This window comes from Glandiceps talaboti, chromosome 18, assembly GCF_964340395.1.
Source record: "Glandiceps talaboti chromosome 18, keGlaTala1.1, whole genome shotgun sequence".
Classification (NCBI taxonomy): Eukaryota; Metazoa; Hemichordata; class Enteropneusta; family Spengelidae; genus Glandiceps; species Glandiceps talaboti.
The window spans coordinates 1,879,704-1,900,503 of NC_135566.1; the positions used below are offsets into that span (position 1 = coordinate 1,879,704).

Sequence of the window (20,800 nt, forward strand, 5' to 3'; positions counted from 1 at the left end):
TTTGATAAGTATAATAAATTACATCATTGATCATTTATAAATTGTATCCTAATAGTAATACCTAGTTTGAGTTCAGTTAATTGCAAGTGATGATAGGTATACATCAGTAAGGAAAATACGTTGAGTACTTATTATACAGAAAAAAATTACAACCCCCCAAAAAAAAAAAAAAAAAAAAAACTCAGCATGTGCCTCCATTACCATAATAAGTTTTATCTCAATGAAAACCTGTACAAATGACTTTAGTGAAAAATCACAAATTTTGTCTTGAAAGTTAAGACAAACAATATATATATATATTTCTGATTCAAATACTATGTCAAATTATGAAATTATATGAATTATTAATAATTTAGACTGACAGTGATACTAGAATAAACTATCTGCTAAGTAACTGTCATTGAAATTATCCCTAGGAAATTTATCATGTACTGATGCCCAATAATCTATGGATAGGTTTATGATAATTGTCTATTTCTGATATTTCATAATTATATTTTGATATTATTTAATACATACAATGTACTAATAGCTCCCAAGTTGTGTAAAAGTAAATTTTGTTTTCCCAATAGACACATGTAGGAATTTAACAATAATGTGTACGAGGGAGATGTGTAAATGTAAATAATTATGTACATGTAAGGTTTATCTAGACAAAGTCTATGTGAGTACCCCAGGTATTTTACCAGGGTTCCCATCAAAACTGCACCTAATAGAACAAGGTATGGAAATCTAGATACCCGTTTTACCAAATTTCCCCTCTGTTACCAAGGTTACCATCAGAATTTGGGTACAAGACCTAAAAATCTATGCACATTTAACCAACTTTTCACCTTATGTGGTACCATGGTGCCTTATGCTGTTAAGAAAAGGATGATATATGACTGAACCCCATGATGCGCGAGTGCAAGTTTAGCATAATCGTGGTATTTGCACAAGTGCTTGCAGTGTTCTCTGCACCCATACTCGCTTCGCTCATGAAAGTACGTGCAGCAGAAAACACTACAAGCACGAGTGCAAATACCCCTGACTACCCACACTGGCACTCACGTGACATGGGGTTCTGTTATTATTACATAATATTATGTTTATCTGAAATGGCAAATTTCCATAAAAATCATACAGCACGATCACACGATTTCATGTGTAGCGAACTATCACATCCTCATTTGCATATCATTTGTATCCAGGTATACAATAATGTTTTCAGTATTGCACTGCAGTGAAAATATCACTAGTATGCTTGTGCATCAGTGCAAATAATCTCTGGTACATATGTAATAGTGTACATTATGTATCTCTCTGTATGATGCCAGCAAGATTTCATACAAGTAGAAAATGAAATAAGTCTAAGTTATATTTCTGCAGTTGATATTTCTATTTAGTACATTGCAATAGCTACTTACATGTAGTGTGAAGAAGTAGGAACCCTTATTTGCATATTTCACATGGATGCATTCAAATATAGGAATTAACCACATCTGCAATGTATTAAACAGAAAGTCAGAGATCTGGTTTGAATGTTGATTTGCATACTTAAACATGAAAATAGCTGTATCCTTGAGATGATTTATGTTGTTAAAAGCATTTTCTGTATGTCTACTCTTGCTTGCAATTGATCACTTGGGGACTAAAAAAAGGAATACATGATGGCGACTGTCTCTAAACAGTGCTTTCACTATATTAACAAACCCAAGTTGCTCATAATACATTACACATACAGCTATATTCAGGTTAGTACAAGAAGTGTGCTTGACTTTCTAGTATTGCAAATCCATATCTGTTAATGTTATTCTTGTATGAAATATGAAATTGTAAACTGTTTAATATGCACCCTTATGTCTGTGATGTAGTAATGACATTAAAAATCATATTTTGGCCTAAGAGATGAATTATGAATGATAGTTCTAAAGAAAAGGAGTTTGAGGTATCATTATAACTTTCATATTGCACCCTGCAAATATGCCAAATTGTACAATATACGTATCCACACAATCATGCACTCATAACATGTACAAACACACTTGTGTGTATACACACACGTATGCACAGGTACACACATACATTTACAGTCACACACACACACACACACACACACACACACACACACACACACACACACACACACTCACACTCTTCTGAAAATATTATGTAAACCTGGTTTTCCATGTTCTAGATGATGAAATCTTTATGGCTAGAGTATATGACCTTTACAGACATTAGTCATTTGACTTAATACATTATACACACCCTCCTCTAGACACTAGTCATCACACACCTTCCTCCCAAGGTAGGCATAAAATGTTGCCCTGGTAACTGTTTCTACCACTAGTCATGACAACCCTATGGATAAAGTCTTAAAGATGCATCATCTGTACTTCTTGAAAAATAATGCAGCAAAATTTAATTTCCTTCAGGGCGGCCCACGTACATGTAAAATTTGACAAATATGTATTCTATAAATTCTTTTCATTTAACTTAAAGTACATCTCAGAAATAAACTGTTTAACTTTTTCTTTTACTTTGTTGAAGAAAACTCAAGCCCATTGTCAGTTAAAATCACTGAAAGAAAATAAGGAGTCACTACACAAATTGTTGTAATAGAGATCAAAATGATATGAGTATCAAAATTCAGCCATTTTAGAATCCAATATGGCTGCCAACTACATTTTGTACTGTCTTAAAAAATTATCAATTTTCTGTGAAAACAAGACTGTGAACCTCCAAATTTCTTTTGATATTTTAAAAAGGACCTAAAGGTCTTTCACACGATGAAGTTTGGAAAATTCTAAGAACTTTTATAGGGAAATTGGTCAAGGTACAATTTTACCTTAACTGCATTTCATTGTAAGACTTACATTAGAGCCTAAACAGCAATTACCTAATTCTTGCATTGATTGACATGAAAATTATTTTATTTTCCAATTTTGTGAATGATGTAAAATTGTTTTCACCTTCACCTGAAGACTCACCTAGCTGTTATTAAAACACCGGAATATTTCCAGTCATAATTGGTTTTAATATTCCAACCTTCACCTCATTACCAAAATTACTAAATGTTTTGAGCAATCGCCTTGACTTGAAAATCACACTATTTATCCAGCCATTAATTTAACTCAGAAAATACTTTATCGGTCCAGCCTTCACCTAATTTCATAACTTAAGAGTACTTAGTTGTCTGTAATAAGTCTTCCTTCCTGTAAATGTAGAGTGAGTTGAAGGCCATACATCCACATCAAGAATTACTCTACAAAGGAATTGAATTGAATTTAACCATGGTTGGCTGGCAGTGATCATCATTTCAATATTCATTATAAAATACCATCAAGAAATCATATATATACATACATACAGTATGGACTATAGATTTTATTAAGTCTATAATACTCTACTACTGATATTACATTGCGTACTGTTCTCCCTAGTGAGACACCTTTACCAATACACACACACACACACACACACACACACACACACACACACACACACACACACACACACACACACACACACGCGCACACACACGCGCGCACGCACACACACAAACACACACACACACACACACACACACACACACACACACACACACACACACACACACACACACACACACACACATATATATATTCACAAATTTAGATATTTACTGATGTCATTGATGACGCCTGTAAAGCTTGTTAGATATCTTGGAAGTATTTGTACTCCATGTATGTGTATTGAAGCAAAGCACTATTTCAATATTCACTTTAATAAGTGTGTCGGTACAAGAACAAGAAATTGAACCATGACTTATCAGTTATGTATATTTACAGTAGAAACCATTACTCAATCCAATCATTACAGTCATCTGACCTGGTTCTAATACTAAAGTATTTTTATCAGTGTGAAAAAGAATATTAATTATGCTGTCTGTGCAAATTTTAAACCAGTGACGTTGTGGATGGACTTGTGAATTGAATGTCCAAAAAAAAGTGGGGACGTAAAAGTGATAAACTAGTGAAGTGGCCACACAAAAAGTCATCCTTTATTATCATTTTGTGTTGGGAGCTACATTTTTGTAGTTTAAATGTCTCTGTAATAGAAACAACGGGAAACTGAAATTGTTGTATACGCTTGTGTACATCACATTATTTTGTATTTGTTGATGAAATCATGAAAATGTTATATTTTAGTTTTTCCATTAAATGGTTTGCTGTAATAGTAATACACAACTTTGTATTGTATTTGACAGTGTACAGATTAGAATTACAGATCACATATCATCAAGTACATTGTATATACCTACCTCTATGTATGTGCTATGTGTAGTGTGACCTCATACTGTGTATACATCTGTCTTGTCCAGCAGTCTACATGTTAATGTGTCTGTTACTTGGCAACAAATATATTTGATTTCAAGCTGATCAAAGAGGAAAAATGCTCAGTGCAATAACAATTATTCTTTAGTTTGGAAGATGTTATAGTCATTTCATGTCATTTTAAGTCATTTTATGACATTTCCCATCAGATATTTAAGAGAATGGATGAGTAAATACAGTTGTGCATACACAGCTCAGTTAGATGTAGATACAATCACAAAATGTCATAGCCATGATCTCAGTTTTGAGTTTAGCCGATCTAGTCTAGTTGTAGTTGTACAAATAGGTTTTTGTATTTGCTGAAGTCTGTTGTCATTTGTTCGACACAGAGAAAAATTGAAACAACATTGATCATGAATTGGTTGTAATGTAGTAGAAGGGGTCATTTTTGTAAACCACTGGCCTCATTATGGCTGCGCAGATGCCACATTATTTTTCGTTGCTTCATCTGAAAAATGTGTGATAACGACACCATTACAGCCTTCATTTCTGAAATGATTTCAGATCTCTCTGAATTGTACAAGTTATAGATATTTGCATGTTAGTAAAGTCTGCTGTCATAAAACATTACAGTATGTTTATCATGAAAGCACTAAGATTCATATACAAGTTTTCTCCTTCCACTTTTGATTGTGGAACAGACATGATGTCATTCAGAGTCTAGAATTTATGAAATTTATTTGTTCATTATGTATATTGTAAAGTGATGACCAAATAACATGGTCTCAGTTTTTTACTTGAATAGATACATATATTGTAGAGTTGTATATTATGTTAATTTTCATGTTGAACTTGGTCCAGTGTGTTGTCATTTAGGGTGTATACTGTATACTATGTGTTGATTATAGTGTGACATCACTATGAGAGTAGATGCATTGATGTAAGAATGCTGTGTCATATGTGTGAATAAAGTCTTATAGGGGATGCTTTGTATGGAAATCACAAATCACCAGGTTATTTACCATTAGGTGTTCGTACTGAATATATCAAGTGTAAATCTGATGCACTGACTGAATTTTGCCATATAGAATTGAGGACATTAAGTATATATGTATTTGATGTACAGGTAAATTCGAGTGTATGTATGATGCACTGACTGTGGATTTCACCACATGAAATTCAGGACATTAAGTATACATATTTGATGTATAGGTAAATGCAAGTGTATGTATGATGCACTTACTGACTGAGTCTCACACTGTGGATTTCACCATATATTTTTTCTGAGTGAACTCAATGTTTGTGTTTCTTTTCTTGTCTCTACAGGCATGTGCAGATTATTTAGACTTAGCCCAGACACAAGGTAGGAAGTGGCAGCGAGCTCTGCAGCATGAAAGAGAGCAGCGTATCCGCTTAGAAGAAACGATAGAACTACTAGCCAAACAACATAACACATTAGAAAGAGCCTGCAGGGGAAACTTAACTGGTGATAATAAAGGTAATCCATCAGGTATGTGTACATGGCAAGTCGTAAACTAAAATATTTTTTTTTGTCTCAATTGTCTTAACATTTCCTATATGTGTGTATACTTTTATTTGCCATATCCTGACTTTTCTACTTACCCATTATCAATTCTTTATCATATGAAAATGTTTTCCCAAGATTTGGAAAAAAGATACAAAAAAATAACCATATGTTGTACAATATACAATATGCTGCATATTTATTCATGGAAATGTCATTTTTAGACAGTATATGAATATATGGTATTCCTTATATAATTTCAAATATCTATTTCAAAGTGATATTAAAGATTGACAAATCATTTGACTGATTTTCCATTCAAATTTAAATATAATTCAAATTATATATAATTTAATTAAGATGATATTGTTATTAAACTTGGGAAAACAGATCCTATAGTATTCTTACCTAAGTTTTGTTTCCTACGTTCCTTGTTCTTCTTATTTTTTTATGTTCTTATGTTAGTTGGTTCACTTCGACTAAGCAAGTCAACTTCAGTTCCTGTGATGACCAAGAATGGAGTCAAAACAAGTGGTCTTAATAGTACCATGATACTTGGTAATTTTCATTTCTTATCCATTACATTCCTTTGCCGATATCTTTGTTTACTTTCTTTTTGTATTATTTACACTTCGCATAGTAAGATGGGTTTTTTTTCAATATTTTCTATAGTTTTCTCATACCAACAAAGTCTTTACTCACAGAGTCACACATTTTCCGTGAAATCTAAATTTTCACTGACATCTCGTCCTCATTGTCAGGGTGTAGTACTACAATGGGTTATTATCATATACAAGAGACATGTAAAACAAGCTGGACTCACACAGCTGAGATTTGGTTCCCAGCATCACAATTTAGATTGGGCTTCCTCTGTGGTACACACCTGGCAGTGCTGACGAGACATCAGCAATAATTTGGGTTTCACTTCCAGAAAATGTATTTACTCTGTCAGTAGAAATTTTCGTATGTTAGCTATGAAGCCAGAGTCCATGAACATTCATTGTGGTAACATAATCTTAGTAGGTGATTGTGTAGGTGATTGTACATTACCTTGTTAGAAGTCAATCTAATCTCTGTATTTAGAATATTTCACATCTAATGGTCCTTTGCCTATTTTATTGTATATTTCACCCATAAAGGATAAAAATGGTTGTGAAATAGTGTAAAGAAAATAATCAAATCCATTTCTGTACCAACTGTGGCAGATTTGTACAAAACTCAGAAGTGTTCTGATGCATATATATGCCACATAACAAAAAATGACAAATACAGTAAATATGGAATATAATAAGGAAATCAAAGCAAGGTGAATTCTCCATCAATTCTTGCAGAACTCTGATAAAACTTGGAAGTGTTCTGTGACATGTTTACATCAAATACAATAAATATAAGATACAATAAAGAAGGCAGATCAAATTCATTTCTAAATCAATTTTTACAGATAAGTACAAAACTTTGGAGTGTTTTTTTTTTTTTACATATTCTATATTTGTTTCTTCCACAAATGATGAACACAAATGTACAATATTATACTAAAGCAAATAAAGTCACTTTTGTATTCAAGTAGTCAAAACTAGCTTACAGAAACTTCCTCCATATCACAGTAAATTTACAGAAACTTCCTCCATATCACAGTAAATTTGACAGTAAATTTATTGAAACTTTATCCCGTTCACAGTAAATTTACAGAAACTTCCTCCATATCACAGTAAATTTGACAGTAAATTTATTGAAACTTTATCCCGTTCACAGTAAATTTACAGAAACTTCCTCCATATCACAGTAAATTTGACAGTAAATTTATTGAAACTTTATCCCGTTCACAGTAAATTTACAGAAACTTCCTCCATATCACAGTAAATTTGACAGTAAATTTATTGAAACTTTATCCCGTTCACAGTAAATTTACAGAAACTTCCTCCATATCACAGTAAATTTGACAGTAAATTTATTGAAACTTTATCCCGTTCACAGTAAATTTACAGAAACTTCCTCCATATCACAGTAAATTTGACAGTAAATTTATTGAAACTTTATCCCGTTCACAGTAAATTTACAGAAACTTCCTCCATATCACAGTAAATTTGACAGTAAATTTACTGAAACTTTATCCCGTTCACAGTAAATTTATAAAAATTTCCTCCATTAAGGAATAAGTTTAACCTTACAGAAACTTGCTCCATGTAGGCATAACCTTACAGAAACTTGCTCTATGCAGGCATAACCTTACAGAACCGTCATCCAATGTTGTGTTTGCTTTTCAGGTGGAGCAACTGATGACTATAGTGATGATGACAATGAATTTTTTGATGCTATAGATGAATCTCCTAGTTTTACAACTACAGTACAATTACCACCGTCTCATATCAAAGGACACAGGTTAGTCCAAAAAATGAGCATTATCATATATTTTTATTTTCCTCTAATCTTTGTGGCTGATTTTATATCTGCTTATAAAATGCTAGTAAAATATGGTGATCACATTGTATTAATTTGTAGCAGTCTCTTGTGATCAGTTGATTATAATACCAACAGAAATAGTTATATTCACTATAAATGCGAGTGTACCAAATATTTGCATGAGACCCAAATTTCAACAAAAAAATTTAAACTTTCATTTATACATTGACTTGTTTGAGGATGGTAATCATTGGTAACTGTGTAAGTCTGGTAAAAACTACACATTCTCCAAGTTACCTAATTGTATTCAAATCTATTCAAATCTATCCGGATTTACCCTCTGTATTGGCAAGATTCCCAAGCCTTAGCAAACAATGAAAAAATACTATAATATAGAGCTGTAGTAAGACAAAGTATGTACATCTTTTCTTCCCATTAAAACAGACGCACAGATAGTGGTGCTAGTGCAACTAGTATAGCCAGCAGTGAAGGCGCCGCTCCTAAATACGACGATCTTAGCAGTACAGACGATGAAATGTCCACAGACAGACCTGAACCAGGCAGTGTTATAACAGTAAAGACACAGGGACCACTTCCAAGGAGTGGCTCTGATCATAGTGTAAGTTGGCACACACAAATCTCTCAACTTATCTTGACTTCTTAGCACTATCTGTCGTCAAAATCAAGTGAAATATTATTATTAGTATTATTATGTGAAACAAGAACATTTTGAACAAGATCTCATCACCCAAGACATCTTGTAACCTGTAAGATGATCATCATCATTGTAAACCGTATCCAAACCATAAATTAGCAGGTGACAAATTAAGTATCAAAACAGTTTATATACATTCCAAACTAAATTATTATTATGGTTCCATCTACAGAATCTATCCGATGCAAGTAGCAAAGGTAGCAGTAAATCTAGTCAATCTAGCTCTCCAGTACAAAGAAAAGGACGCAAAAGGCGTAAGGCAATACAAGAGAAGCCTAATATGAGCCTCAATTTATGGAGTATAATGAAGAATTGTATAGGCAAAGAACTCTCCAAAATCCCAATGCCAGTAAGTATACATCTCACTTGACCTCTGACTTTTGACCTTTGACCAGACCTTCAAGATTCCTTTTCTATAGATTGAACTCGGCTACATTCTTATTGACCCTTTGACCTTATTGAACTAATTTTATATCAGATCTGGACTTTTCAGGTATTCTTAGTGCATTGTTTATAGCATATTTCAAGTACTCAATATATTTTGTTTGACCTTTGTACCCATCCTCGTTCCCAGGCAACTTTATGTATCCATCTGTTATAACCATGAATGATTCAGACAGTATAAATTTTACACAATATACTGAATAACAATAATGATGAAGACAGAAGGACATATAAAATTTAGAACACAGATATACTTCATTGCATAAAATAGATTTAGATTGAAATTGAACTTGAAGAATACAAATAATGATGAAATAATAATAATTTCCAGCCTGTCGAGTCTTATTTAGTGATATTTGTTCCAGTTCATTTGTAATCCCTTAGGAGTAATAAAACACAATATTCATGTCACATACAATAAGTTGATCTTGACTTGTTCCATTTATAATCATTCAATTGGAAACTTATTCCAATTATCCTTTGGTAATATCAATTCTCATAAAAAAAATGTACATGTGAAAACTTGACACATGAATTTAGCCTCTCGTATTACGTCTAAATTTTAAATACATGATTAATATTTTTTATTTTAAATTTACTCTATTTATATACTATGTAACATCCTTGAATTTTGAAAGGAAAGTATGTAATGTGTGTCTTTAATCAAACTATTTCTATAAATGTTTGTCCACAATCATCCACAATTAATGTTTGCATGAACACAAAAAGAGATGTATAAAATGTAGAATACATCCAAGGTCAGGTAATAATTTCAAATGGTTTCATGAACACAAAAAGAGATGTGTAAAATTTAGAATACATCCAAGATCGCGATAATTTCAGATGTTTCCATGAACACATAAAGAGACATGTAAAATTTAGTACACTTTTGACAAAGAGAAAGCAATAAGATTCAGAATACATACCAAATCAGGGTAATTACAAATATTTTCATGAACACATAGAAAGACAAATTCAGATTGAGTGAAAATTTGCTATAAACGCATAAAGAAAGAAAACAAATTAGGACACTTCAAATCTGAATAAGAACTCCAAGAGATTTTCATTATAGAGAAATGAGTACAAGTTAAAATCAAGAAAAGGTTTCCAAAGCTGTCACTAACATGTGTTGACAGATACAACCTACATCTTTCACTTGAATTAAAGATCTGACTGTGTATATGTGATTGTTAGTAATTCATCACAAAAGGTTTGCCTTATAAGGTAAATGATAGATATACATATGTACTTAAGAAATATGTTGACGTTCAAGGTTCAAGGAGAAAGCCATATATCTTGATTGTGACGTGCTGTAGGAATTTAACTGGCTTGTATTTGATGCTTCCATTTAATGGCCTTGAGACTGTAGGGTTTTCAAAGTGAATTTACATGTATTACAAGTACTGACAGCAAGCTGTAAGATTTATGGTGCGATTACTTCATTTTATCATATGTGTTCTTGAGATTGAATGTTTTATTCATTCTAAGTGATTTTACATCAATTACAAATATTTTAATCCAAACCTGGACATTTCTTTAGGCATATCACATTTATTGATTATGTATGTTGATGGTTATAAACATAAAAATGTATCAGTTATATTATAACTAGACAAAATAATTGTCAACTTGCTATACTCTCAGTTTGGTATACCAGGGGTATATTGATAACTGCACTGATTAATACTGAGTATATAGAGAGCATATATTGCAAAGCTGTACTTTGAGAATATGTATACTAGAGTAGTCTATTGAGCTGTCCTACTACACAGCTATACTTTGAGAATATGTATACTAGAGTAGTTTATTGAACTGTACTGTACTGTACAGCTGGACTTTGAGACCATATACTAGAGTATTCTATTGAACTGTACTATGCAGCTGTACTTTGAGACCATATACTAGAGTAGTCTATTGAACTGTACTGTACAGCTGTACTTTGAGACCATATACTGGAGTAGTCTATTGAACTGTACTGTACAGCTGTACTTTGAGACCATATACTGGAATACCGGTAGTCTATTGAACTGTACTATACAGCTATACTTTGATTGAATTGTATTGCAAGGCTATACTTAGAGAACATTACTGGGTTAGTTGATTCAAATGGCTATAAACAAGAAAGATATTTTATGCAGACATCTACATTGTATGTGTGTCACCTGATTAATATTCTTCTCTCATCTCTATTCATGACAGGTGAATTTTAATGAACCCTTATCAATGCTTCAAAGGTTAACAGAGGACTTTGAGTATGCAGACATCTTAGATAGAGCAGCTCAGTGTGAAGATAGCTGTGAGCAGTTAGCCTATGTTGCAGCATTTACAGTGTCTTCTTACGCTAATACAACTAATAGGACGGGTAAACCGTTTAATCCACTACTAGGTGAAACGTATGAATGCGATAGAACTGATGATTTAGGATGGCGATCAATAGCAGAACAGGTAATGAAATGATGTCTTGTAAATTGTTGAGTAACTACACAACAGTTTTTGATACTTGTGTATGGTTATTAAATGCAAGACACATAAATAGTCTCTAGTCATAATGTCCAATCATATTAACATACATTTAAAATACTTATTTATTATTGAGATAAATAAGTACAAAAATCGTCTTTCTGTCAACTTGTACTTAGTTGTGTACAAACAAATAGCACCAAGGAAGAAAGAGGAATAACTTGTACTTAGTTGTGTACAAATAAATATCCCCGAGGGAGAACGAACATTAATGTGCTGTAGATGACTTTAGTTGATTGGCACCAACACAATATTATTTCTCATATTTATACTAGCCACAAGTGTGTATAATACATACAATTACAATTACGTACATAAGATTATAAGTAGGTGAGTTTCTAAGTTGGTTATTGTGTTTCATATTATTTATAACAAAACTACCATAGTAAGTACTCCATTTATAACTATCTCCACTTTAAAGGTTAGAAAACAGTTCAAAGGTGTGGAAATAAGTTTGTCCTGAACAAACAGATATTCGTATTTAATCCTATGGCTTCACTGATTAGAATGATCCAAAACCTTAACATTCAAACATCAGGGTTTGACACTTTATTTTTAGGGTGTAATTACATAGATTTTAATACTAGAAATCAAGTCCGTAAAGGGTTAAAGTCCCATGATTCAGTCCAGGTTCTCACATTAGGATATGGATAACATAGGGTCATTCTTTGTTTTGGACCAACTTTTTGAATAACCCTGTCAGATAACTGTTTTTCAGACCTATATAATAATCCTAATCTAAAATGGGTCTTTAAGAGTTAGTATAACTTAGTCATAACATAAAGACAACTACATGCTAGGTCAAAGACTCTGAACTGAAGTGAAAACTATGTTTGATTGTATGTAGGTAAGCCATCATCCCCCAGCAGCATCACTGCACTGTGAAAGTAAAGAATGGGAATGTTGGCAGGAATTTACAATGACCAGTAAGTTCAGAGGCAAATATCTGCTCATCATTCCACAAGGTATAGCACATCTAAGATTCAAGAAAACTGGTAACCACTATACATGGAGGAAAGTTACATCAACAGTGCATAATATCATTGTGGGTAAACTCTGGGTGGATCAGGTAAGGATCAGATTTGTATGCTCTCATTACTTGCAACATACAAAGGGTTTCATAGGGTTAAATATAGGTGTTTAGTGGGTAGAAATGCAGATATGGGCAACTCTGGGTTGATCTGGGAAGGATCAGATTTGTATGCTATCATTACTTGCAACATACAAAGGGTTTCATAGGGTTGCATTTAAATTTGGGTTGGGTGTGGTGTGATAGAAATGGGTTCAGTGAATTATGTGAACAGAAAGAGAGGACCAAATCATGTGGACAACAGGTGAGAATCAGAGTAGTTTTCACTTGACTGCAGACATGAAAAGGGTTTCATCGGGTTAAATGTGGATAGAGTGGGTAGTCAGTACCAGCTTTGTATGTCTATGTCTGGAGAATGCAGTGGATTCCATATTTTGGATATAGGTATTCTGGGTAGATATACATTCCTATATCACAACTTATAACAGTAAGCTTGTATCATTTAAAGTGATATAACAGGTTGTATGTTTGTTTGTAGTTTGTTTGCTATGAGGTTAGAGATTTATTACATTTGTTTGTCAGTCATACATTTATTCATGTTACGTTTTTTTCTGTTTTCATAGTCTGGAGAGATGGACATCTTCAACCATAGGAATAAAGACAATTGTCATTTAAAATACACTGCCTATAGCTATTTTTCTAGGGATATCCCCAGGAAGGTAAGTAACATAATCTCATCACATGGTAAATATAGTGTTTATGGTTCCAAGAATCAATCAGACAGTGCAATGTAGCTTTGGAACAATGAATTTGAAGAACGATAACGATGTTTTGATCTGTCAAATACAAGGTGTTCAGTAGAGGAGTCAAAATGTCATAGTACTGCTACTCCACAAAAAATCAGTACGATATCTCACTCCACTGGAAAATTTGTAAAACTTTGTAAATATTCAGACTCCAAATGGAAAAATTAATCAGAACACTGAATTACTAAAATAACAAGAGTTGATTTGATAATGGTATTCATTCAAGAACAGTACTTTCTCAACTTTACATTAAAAAAAAAATCAAAAAAAAAATCACAATCTAACTTCTACCTACTCTCTCAGTATATGATGCAGTACTTTTCTCTTTTCATCACCATCAACGAATTGTATGTAAAAATGTTTCAAAAGCTTTCTTAATATTACAATAATATATTTTTAAATATATTATTTCAAATTCACTGCACAGATCAAAATATCATAAGTATGGTGTATATTATTGTTTACAGGTAACTGGTGTTGTTACTGATGTAGCTGGTACTGCCAAGTATGTAGTATCCGGTACTTGGGATAAAAAGATTGAAGCTGCCAAGATCTTACATGGCGGTGAAAGACCTAGCTCAGGGGGAAAAGATAAACAGCAAGTTTACCAAACTGGACCACCTAGGTTACTGTGGCATCGTAACTATCCACCGTAAGTTGACCCCTTAGTAGTTATAGTCAATTTTGTACCGTCACAACAATTATGAAGGGGATTATCTTTATAAGATTTGTCAAACACCTATCATTGTATTACCTGTGCAGTATTATTATAGAAAAGGATGTGCTCATAATCATACAATAATATTCCTTAGCACAATCTGGCACGCAACCTTCAAATATAAAAGAAGAATCCAAGTGTTGAAATATGACTGAATGGCAGCAGTACTCAGTAAATTATATTTTACTAATTGTCTTCAGGTTAATGTAATAGATACTAAAACAAATTGAATGGTTGAGAATAGCAATTTACTCTTCATGTGCATCTCCACAGCTATAGCCTGAATTGTGCTGTTATACCATTAGTACCATATAGTTGAGGTCATTTGTCAACACCAGAACTCACCTTTGCCCCTCCCCCCTCCTCGCAAGCATGCACATACATACATACATACATACATACATACATACATACATACATACATACATACATACATACATACATACATACATACATACATACATACATACATACATACATACATACATACATACATACATACATACATACATACATACATACATACATACATGCACATATACACGCACATGCACACACACACACACATGCATGCATGCACACACACTCTCTCACAGGTTGTGAATTATGGCATCTATATCTATTGATGTGAGATTTGTACATTACATTGACAGACCTGGAGCTGAACTGATGTATGGTATGACAGAGATGGCTATAACACTAAATGAAATGGAAGATGGTGTAGCACCTACTGACTCTAGAACAAGACCAGATCAAAGGCATATGGAAAATGGCCAATGGAATGAAGCTAACCAGGTCAAAGTTCAGCTGGAAGAAAAGCAAAGAGCTCGTAGACGTAAACGAGAAGCAGATGCAGCAGCAGCTCAGTCAGCAGGTATTTGCATACATTCAGTTGATTGGTTCTCAGTCAGCAGGTATTTGCATACATTCAGTTGATTGGTTCTCAGTCAGCAGGTATTTACATACATTCAGTTGATTGGTTCACTCTTATTACAGAATCATATAAAGAACTTGTGATAAATTTCAAATCTTTCAGCCATCTCTCTGATTTGAAATTCTTTTGATCATGTCTTCTCGTAGACACTTGAATAGTTCAGATTTCTTACTTCAGACATAACATTCTTTATTCATTCATTCATATAATGTGAAAATGCTTCTTCTTCCCTTTGTTCCCATGAAAACTCTTTTTCAAAAAATAAAAAGATTTCTCACTCCCAGCACAACACTTTTAAATTCCTATATGTAGTTTTGTGAACTCGGTCTTTCTGTTTTTCCTTAGGGAAAGTGTTTGAAAACTACAAAGCGGTATGGTTTGAGAAGAAACAAGACCCACAGACCAAGATGATGACACACACCTACAACGGACTGTACTATGATTGCAAAGAGAGACAAGACTGGGGTAAATGTCCTGATATCTTTACAACGTAAAGAAGGACTACTAATGGCTGTACTCGGTTGCCATGGCAACCAAGTAATGCAGTCCCATCCAGCCATACTTTTCTACCTGGCTGTGTGTGGGAGCTGTTTCAAGTTCAACTTCAAGTTCAAGTGGTGCTGGATTTTTTTATTATGTGTATTTTGATTCAGTCCAACCCAGAGTATATGACATTGACATTTGACATTGCAAGGAAGGAAGTTTTAAAGCGTCAAGAGAGACTATAGGGGAATGTACATAGCCTGGGTATGCCATTTATGCAACACAATTTCAACTTTCTTGTAGAAAATGATGTATAGCTCCTAGCATTTCAAGCAAAGACAGCTTTTTTTAAAGGGACACATTTTGTAACTGAATATCTAGTTTTGGTGATTATCATTATACGTCATACACATACATAACGCACTGTAAAACTTGTTTAGAAGCAAATCACCATCAACAGAGCATAAAGAGATATTTTAGTGTGCACAAGGAAACTTTCTAACCAAGACTGGGATTTTATTTCAGTTTTGTTTTGGTACTCAAAAATTTTTTTATCATAATTTTATTTTTGTGTCCATTTTGGAAAGCTGGTGAGAATTGCTGGTGTTTTATAGACTGTAAACTTTGGAATCAAAGAATATTCCAAATGATTCAAAAGTAACCACCAAAATTTGTAAGTTACAGACTGTGTCCCTTTAATATACATGTGGTAAACATTGGATTTCTTGCCCCAAGTATTTCTCTGTCATGTTTTCATTTAGCAAAATAAAATAATGCATTATGAGCCGTCGCTGTCAATTCCTCACTTCATAGTAGCTTTTCATTTATGATATTATCATACTAGCACTCTTTGTCTTCTGAACAACTGATAAATCATGCAAATTCCAAGACAATCCAAACATTCGGGGCTTCCTTGTAATATTAAGAAAGCTTTTGAAACATTTTTACATACAATGTGTTGATGGTGATGAAAAGAGAAAAGTACTGCATCATATACTGAGAGAGTAGGTAGAAGTTAGATTGTGATATTTTTTTTTTTTTTATTTTTTTTTGGAATGTAAAGTTGAGAAAGTACTGTTCTTGAATGAATACCATTATCAAATCAACTCTTGTTATTTTAGTAATTCAGTGTTCTGATTAATTTTTCCATTTGGAGTCTGAATATTTACAAAGTTTTACAAATTTTCCAGTGGAGTGAGATATCGTACTGATTTTTTGTGGAGTAGCAGTACTATGATTGTCAAATCGTTTTAAGAATTAAAAACCACTCTTCTACTCCGTGTTTCCTTTGTTGAAGTTGTTGCTTTCCAGATAATGAAAGTATTCTTTTAAAAAATGATAACTCTCATACTCATGATAAGTATACTTACTAATAACATTATTAAGGTGCAATAAAAGCCTCTAGTGGCTGTACTTTATTTTTCTTTTGTTTTTCTGAGGAAAAATATTCTGTAGAGTGAAAATTCAAATCCTCTTTCAATTTGTTATTGAAGTTTGAAGTTAAAGAGAATACAAAAGTTAATTAAGACTAGATTTTGAGTACAGTTTTGGTTATGTGAAAAAGACTGAAGTTTTCCTCCCAAGTTTTTAAGGTTTCTCCCAGAATGTTGTGATATTTGCAAAAGTGGGAGTAACATGAGTATTATGTAATCTTTTGTGATGCAAATTTTTCATGAATTCTGCCATTCTTTTCAGGGGTGTATATCATCTTAGCGTAGTTTGATGATCGTCAGGTGAAAGGAATATAACATTGTTTAAATCAGACTCTAGGTAATAATAGTCTTGTAGAACTTACAACATTGAGAGATTTACCGTCCCTGATAAAGTTTGAACCAGTGAAAATATGACAACTTTGTTGGGCTTCTATTTTTTAGATGAGTGTAAATATGTTCTAGAAGTTCAAAGTTATCAGTTACCAGTTAGTATATCTTTACATTACAATGCATATATGAATGTTTTCAATCATTAATAGAGTGGGATAAGGCCAGGATGAAGTTATATCACATCATTTTTCTCCCTAAAACTGTAAATTGATTTGTACAAGAATGTGGTCTGCCATAGCTTCACTCTTGAGAAAAGGGGAATAGACTTCAGATTCAAGTTATGTTTGAAAGTAGACTGAGGTATTTAGTACATTGGTACTCGTAATCTTTAGCTGAACTTGATTGTTTGTAAGAGATGATTATAGCAGTGTACACATTGTTTCAGTCTGGTAAGGAAAGTCACAATTCCTGAAAGTGTATTATCATACAGTGGTTTTGCTAAGATTGGGAAATCCTGGTAACAGAAGGTATGAATTCCCATACCAGATGTTGTTGGGCACACAGGTAGATTATACCTACTTACTGACCTTAATAAAAATACAATTATGGCACATAGATGAACGGGGTGTGCATATCTCATATATTACCATATTTGGCATATCTGATACATTACCATATTTGGCATATCTGATATATTACCATATTTGGCATATCTGATATATTACCATATTTGGCATATCTGATATATTACCATATTTGGGCATTACTAACATACAACTTTTTAGACCATAGCAAGCAAGTTATCAGGGACATGGGTGGTTGAGCATTAAAGGAGCGACTGCTTCCAAGTTTGGTTACACAGTTATTGATTGGTCAGTAGTGTGTAGTATTTGATACATAAGGGCTTGGACAGCCATTCAAGATCTACCTTTTAAACTGCTTGAAAATCAACTTTTAATCTGAGCATGCCCAGGAGGACAGGGTTAGCATAAATGAATATTCACATCCTGCACAAATGTGATTTGCTGCCACTGTATGCAAAATATGTATCTGTCATATCTAGTTTTGACTTTAAATCAAGAAATTGTTTATCAGAAATTTACTGTTGAACAAAACTCCAATGTTAGTCATCACAAAGCATTAGCAGTTTAACAAGCCCCTCCATCCCCCACCCAAGGCCCCCTCTCTCGACTTCCATCCCCACCCATGGCCCTCTCTCTGTACCTCCATCCCCACCCAAGACCCTCTCTACCTACCTCCATCCCAACTGGTGACCCATGGCCCTTTCTCTGTACCTCCATCCCCACCCACGACCCTCTCTCTCTCTCCCTACCTCCATGAAAGCACTCATTATTTCTTCATTCAAGTTTGACATTAATCTGAGTGAAAACATTACAGACTGTTGACGTTTTTACATTTATAATTTATGCTGTATTTTTCCCAGCTGATGAACAGCAGATATATTTATGCCTATGTTTATGTACATTTACATATCTACATTAGCTTATGCAGTCATCGATACATAAACTTTCATGTTAGCATATTTACATAATGTTTCTGCAAGTTTATGGCAATGGGATTGCACATATGTACAGCACAGTTCTGCACATACATGTATTATGCATATACAAGTTTGTGCATATCTATGCATGTGTACTCATCTATCGTGGAGATGTTTGCATATGCATATGCATACACAGTGTTCCTAAGTTTATGCATATAGAAGCATATGCATACACAGTGTTCTTAGGTTTATGCCTATGTAAGCATGTGCATATAGTGTTCCTAAGCACATGCGTACACAGTGTTCTTAAGTTTATGCCTATGTAAGCATGTGCATACACAGTGTTCTTAAGTTTATGCCTATGTAAGCACATGCATACACAGTGTTCTTAAGTTTATGCCCATGTAAGCATATGCATATACTGTGTTCCTAAGTTTATGCCTATGTAAGAACATGCATACACATGTATTCAGAAGGTTTATGCAGATTTTTGCATAGGCATACACCAGTAATCACAAGTTTATGCTGATGTATGCATATCAATGTGTATCAACATATACTCAAGTTATACATAAACAGGCATATGTATGCTCATGTAGCTACAAGTTTATTCATACATATGCATGTTATATACATTGGTATAAAGTGTGGATGTATAAGTTTATAGATATATGTATATTGTTTTATTTCAATGTAGCCCTGATAACTGTAGCAATTGTAATGTAATCAATAGGATTAGCAAGGAGCATAGAAACAAAATAGTAGCAAACACTCCACATGTAAAATTTAAAGAAAAAACCAAAAGCTGTATAATTTCCCTGCCTGTACATGTCTTGCTTTGAGATGAACAATTTTAAAACTCTAAAATCTGTCACTGGGGTAGGTACTTTGATAACAGTTTGTCAAAAGATATAGAAATTTACAGTTCAGAAAACAAGAAAGCATGTGAAACGAAAACTAAGTGAATTGTTTAAAATGCCCAAACTTCTCTAAATCTTTCGCCAGTAATCACACTGAATGGATTTATGGACATTCCCTTTTATCCAGCTTCCAAGCCATTACCTGGTACGAGAATCAAAAGAGCACCTTCAGGAGTCAATGTTCATATTCATGTCATAAGATGTGAGAGATTCAACATCGGCACATATATGCATGTGATGTTTATGTTTGAAGGAATTCATTTCTATTCTATTTTCTTGTCACACTCATTACATAGCTTGCAAGGCAACAGAGAATAATTTTCATTTCAGATTTGGACAAAATTCCAGTTGTTCAAAACAAAAACAGACTCATTATACATGCGGTCTAAGCACATAACCATCTGAACTTAATAGTTTTCCACAAAACAAAAAACAAATCAGCAGTTGATATTTTGATTTATGTTATGCAGCCACAATGAACAAGTAAACTTGATTTGCTCATATTTCCATGTACATAACACTCTACACTCTACTCTAACTATGCTGTCTGTACACGGTCCATTCATTGTCATACCACAGTTTATATTATGTTGAATAGTTTTTCCTCCCCTTTCAATATCTTTTGTAATTTTATTTCCACGGGAAGTTAGGGCCAGGCTGTGGTCAGGAACATGAAAGTCTTGTATCTGTATAAATGAATAAATAAAAAATGATGTGGGTACAATTGTAAATCTGTGTTG

The 20,800-nt window shown here is 33.4% G+C and overlaps 1 protein-coding gene across 4 annotated transcripts in view; it reads left to right on the top strand.

Annotated features, from left to right (window-relative positions):
- LOC144448776 (oxysterol-binding protein 1-like) overlaps nucleotides 1-20,773 on the top strand; it is a 69,416-nt gene extending 48,643 nt beyond the window's left edge. For 3 of the 4 annotated variants that reach the window (XM_078139055.1, XM_078139058.1, XM_078139057.1), the window contains 11 exons: nucleotides 5,625-5,808; nucleotides 6,289-6,381; nucleotides 8,088-8,202; nucleotides 8,668-8,842; nucleotides 9,111-9,287; nucleotides 11,582-11,827; nucleotides 12,750-12,971; nucleotides 13,556-13,651; nucleotides 14,206-14,390; nucleotides 15,110-15,330; nucleotides 15,736-20,773. In XM_078139055.1, coding sequence (XP_077995181.1) covers nucleotides 5,625-5,808; nucleotides 6,289-6,381; nucleotides 8,088-8,202; nucleotides 8,668-8,842; nucleotides 9,111-9,287; nucleotides 11,582-11,827; nucleotides 12,750-12,971; nucleotides 13,556-13,651; nucleotides 14,206-14,390; nucleotides 15,110-15,330; nucleotides 15,736-15,884 — 1,863 coding nt within the window. In that variant the 3' untranslated portion in view covers nucleotides 15,885-20,773. The remainder of the gene's footprint in view (nucleotides 1-5,624; nucleotides 5,809-6,288; nucleotides 6,382-8,087; nucleotides 8,203-8,667; nucleotides 8,843-9,110; nucleotides 9,288-11,581; nucleotides 11,828-12,749; nucleotides 12,972-13,555; nucleotides 13,652-14,205; nucleotides 14,391-15,109; nucleotides 15,331-15,735) is intronic. The other variant, XM_078139056.1, reaches the window with a different exon arrangement.
- Nucleotides 20,774-20,800: the final 27 nt, after the last annotated feature.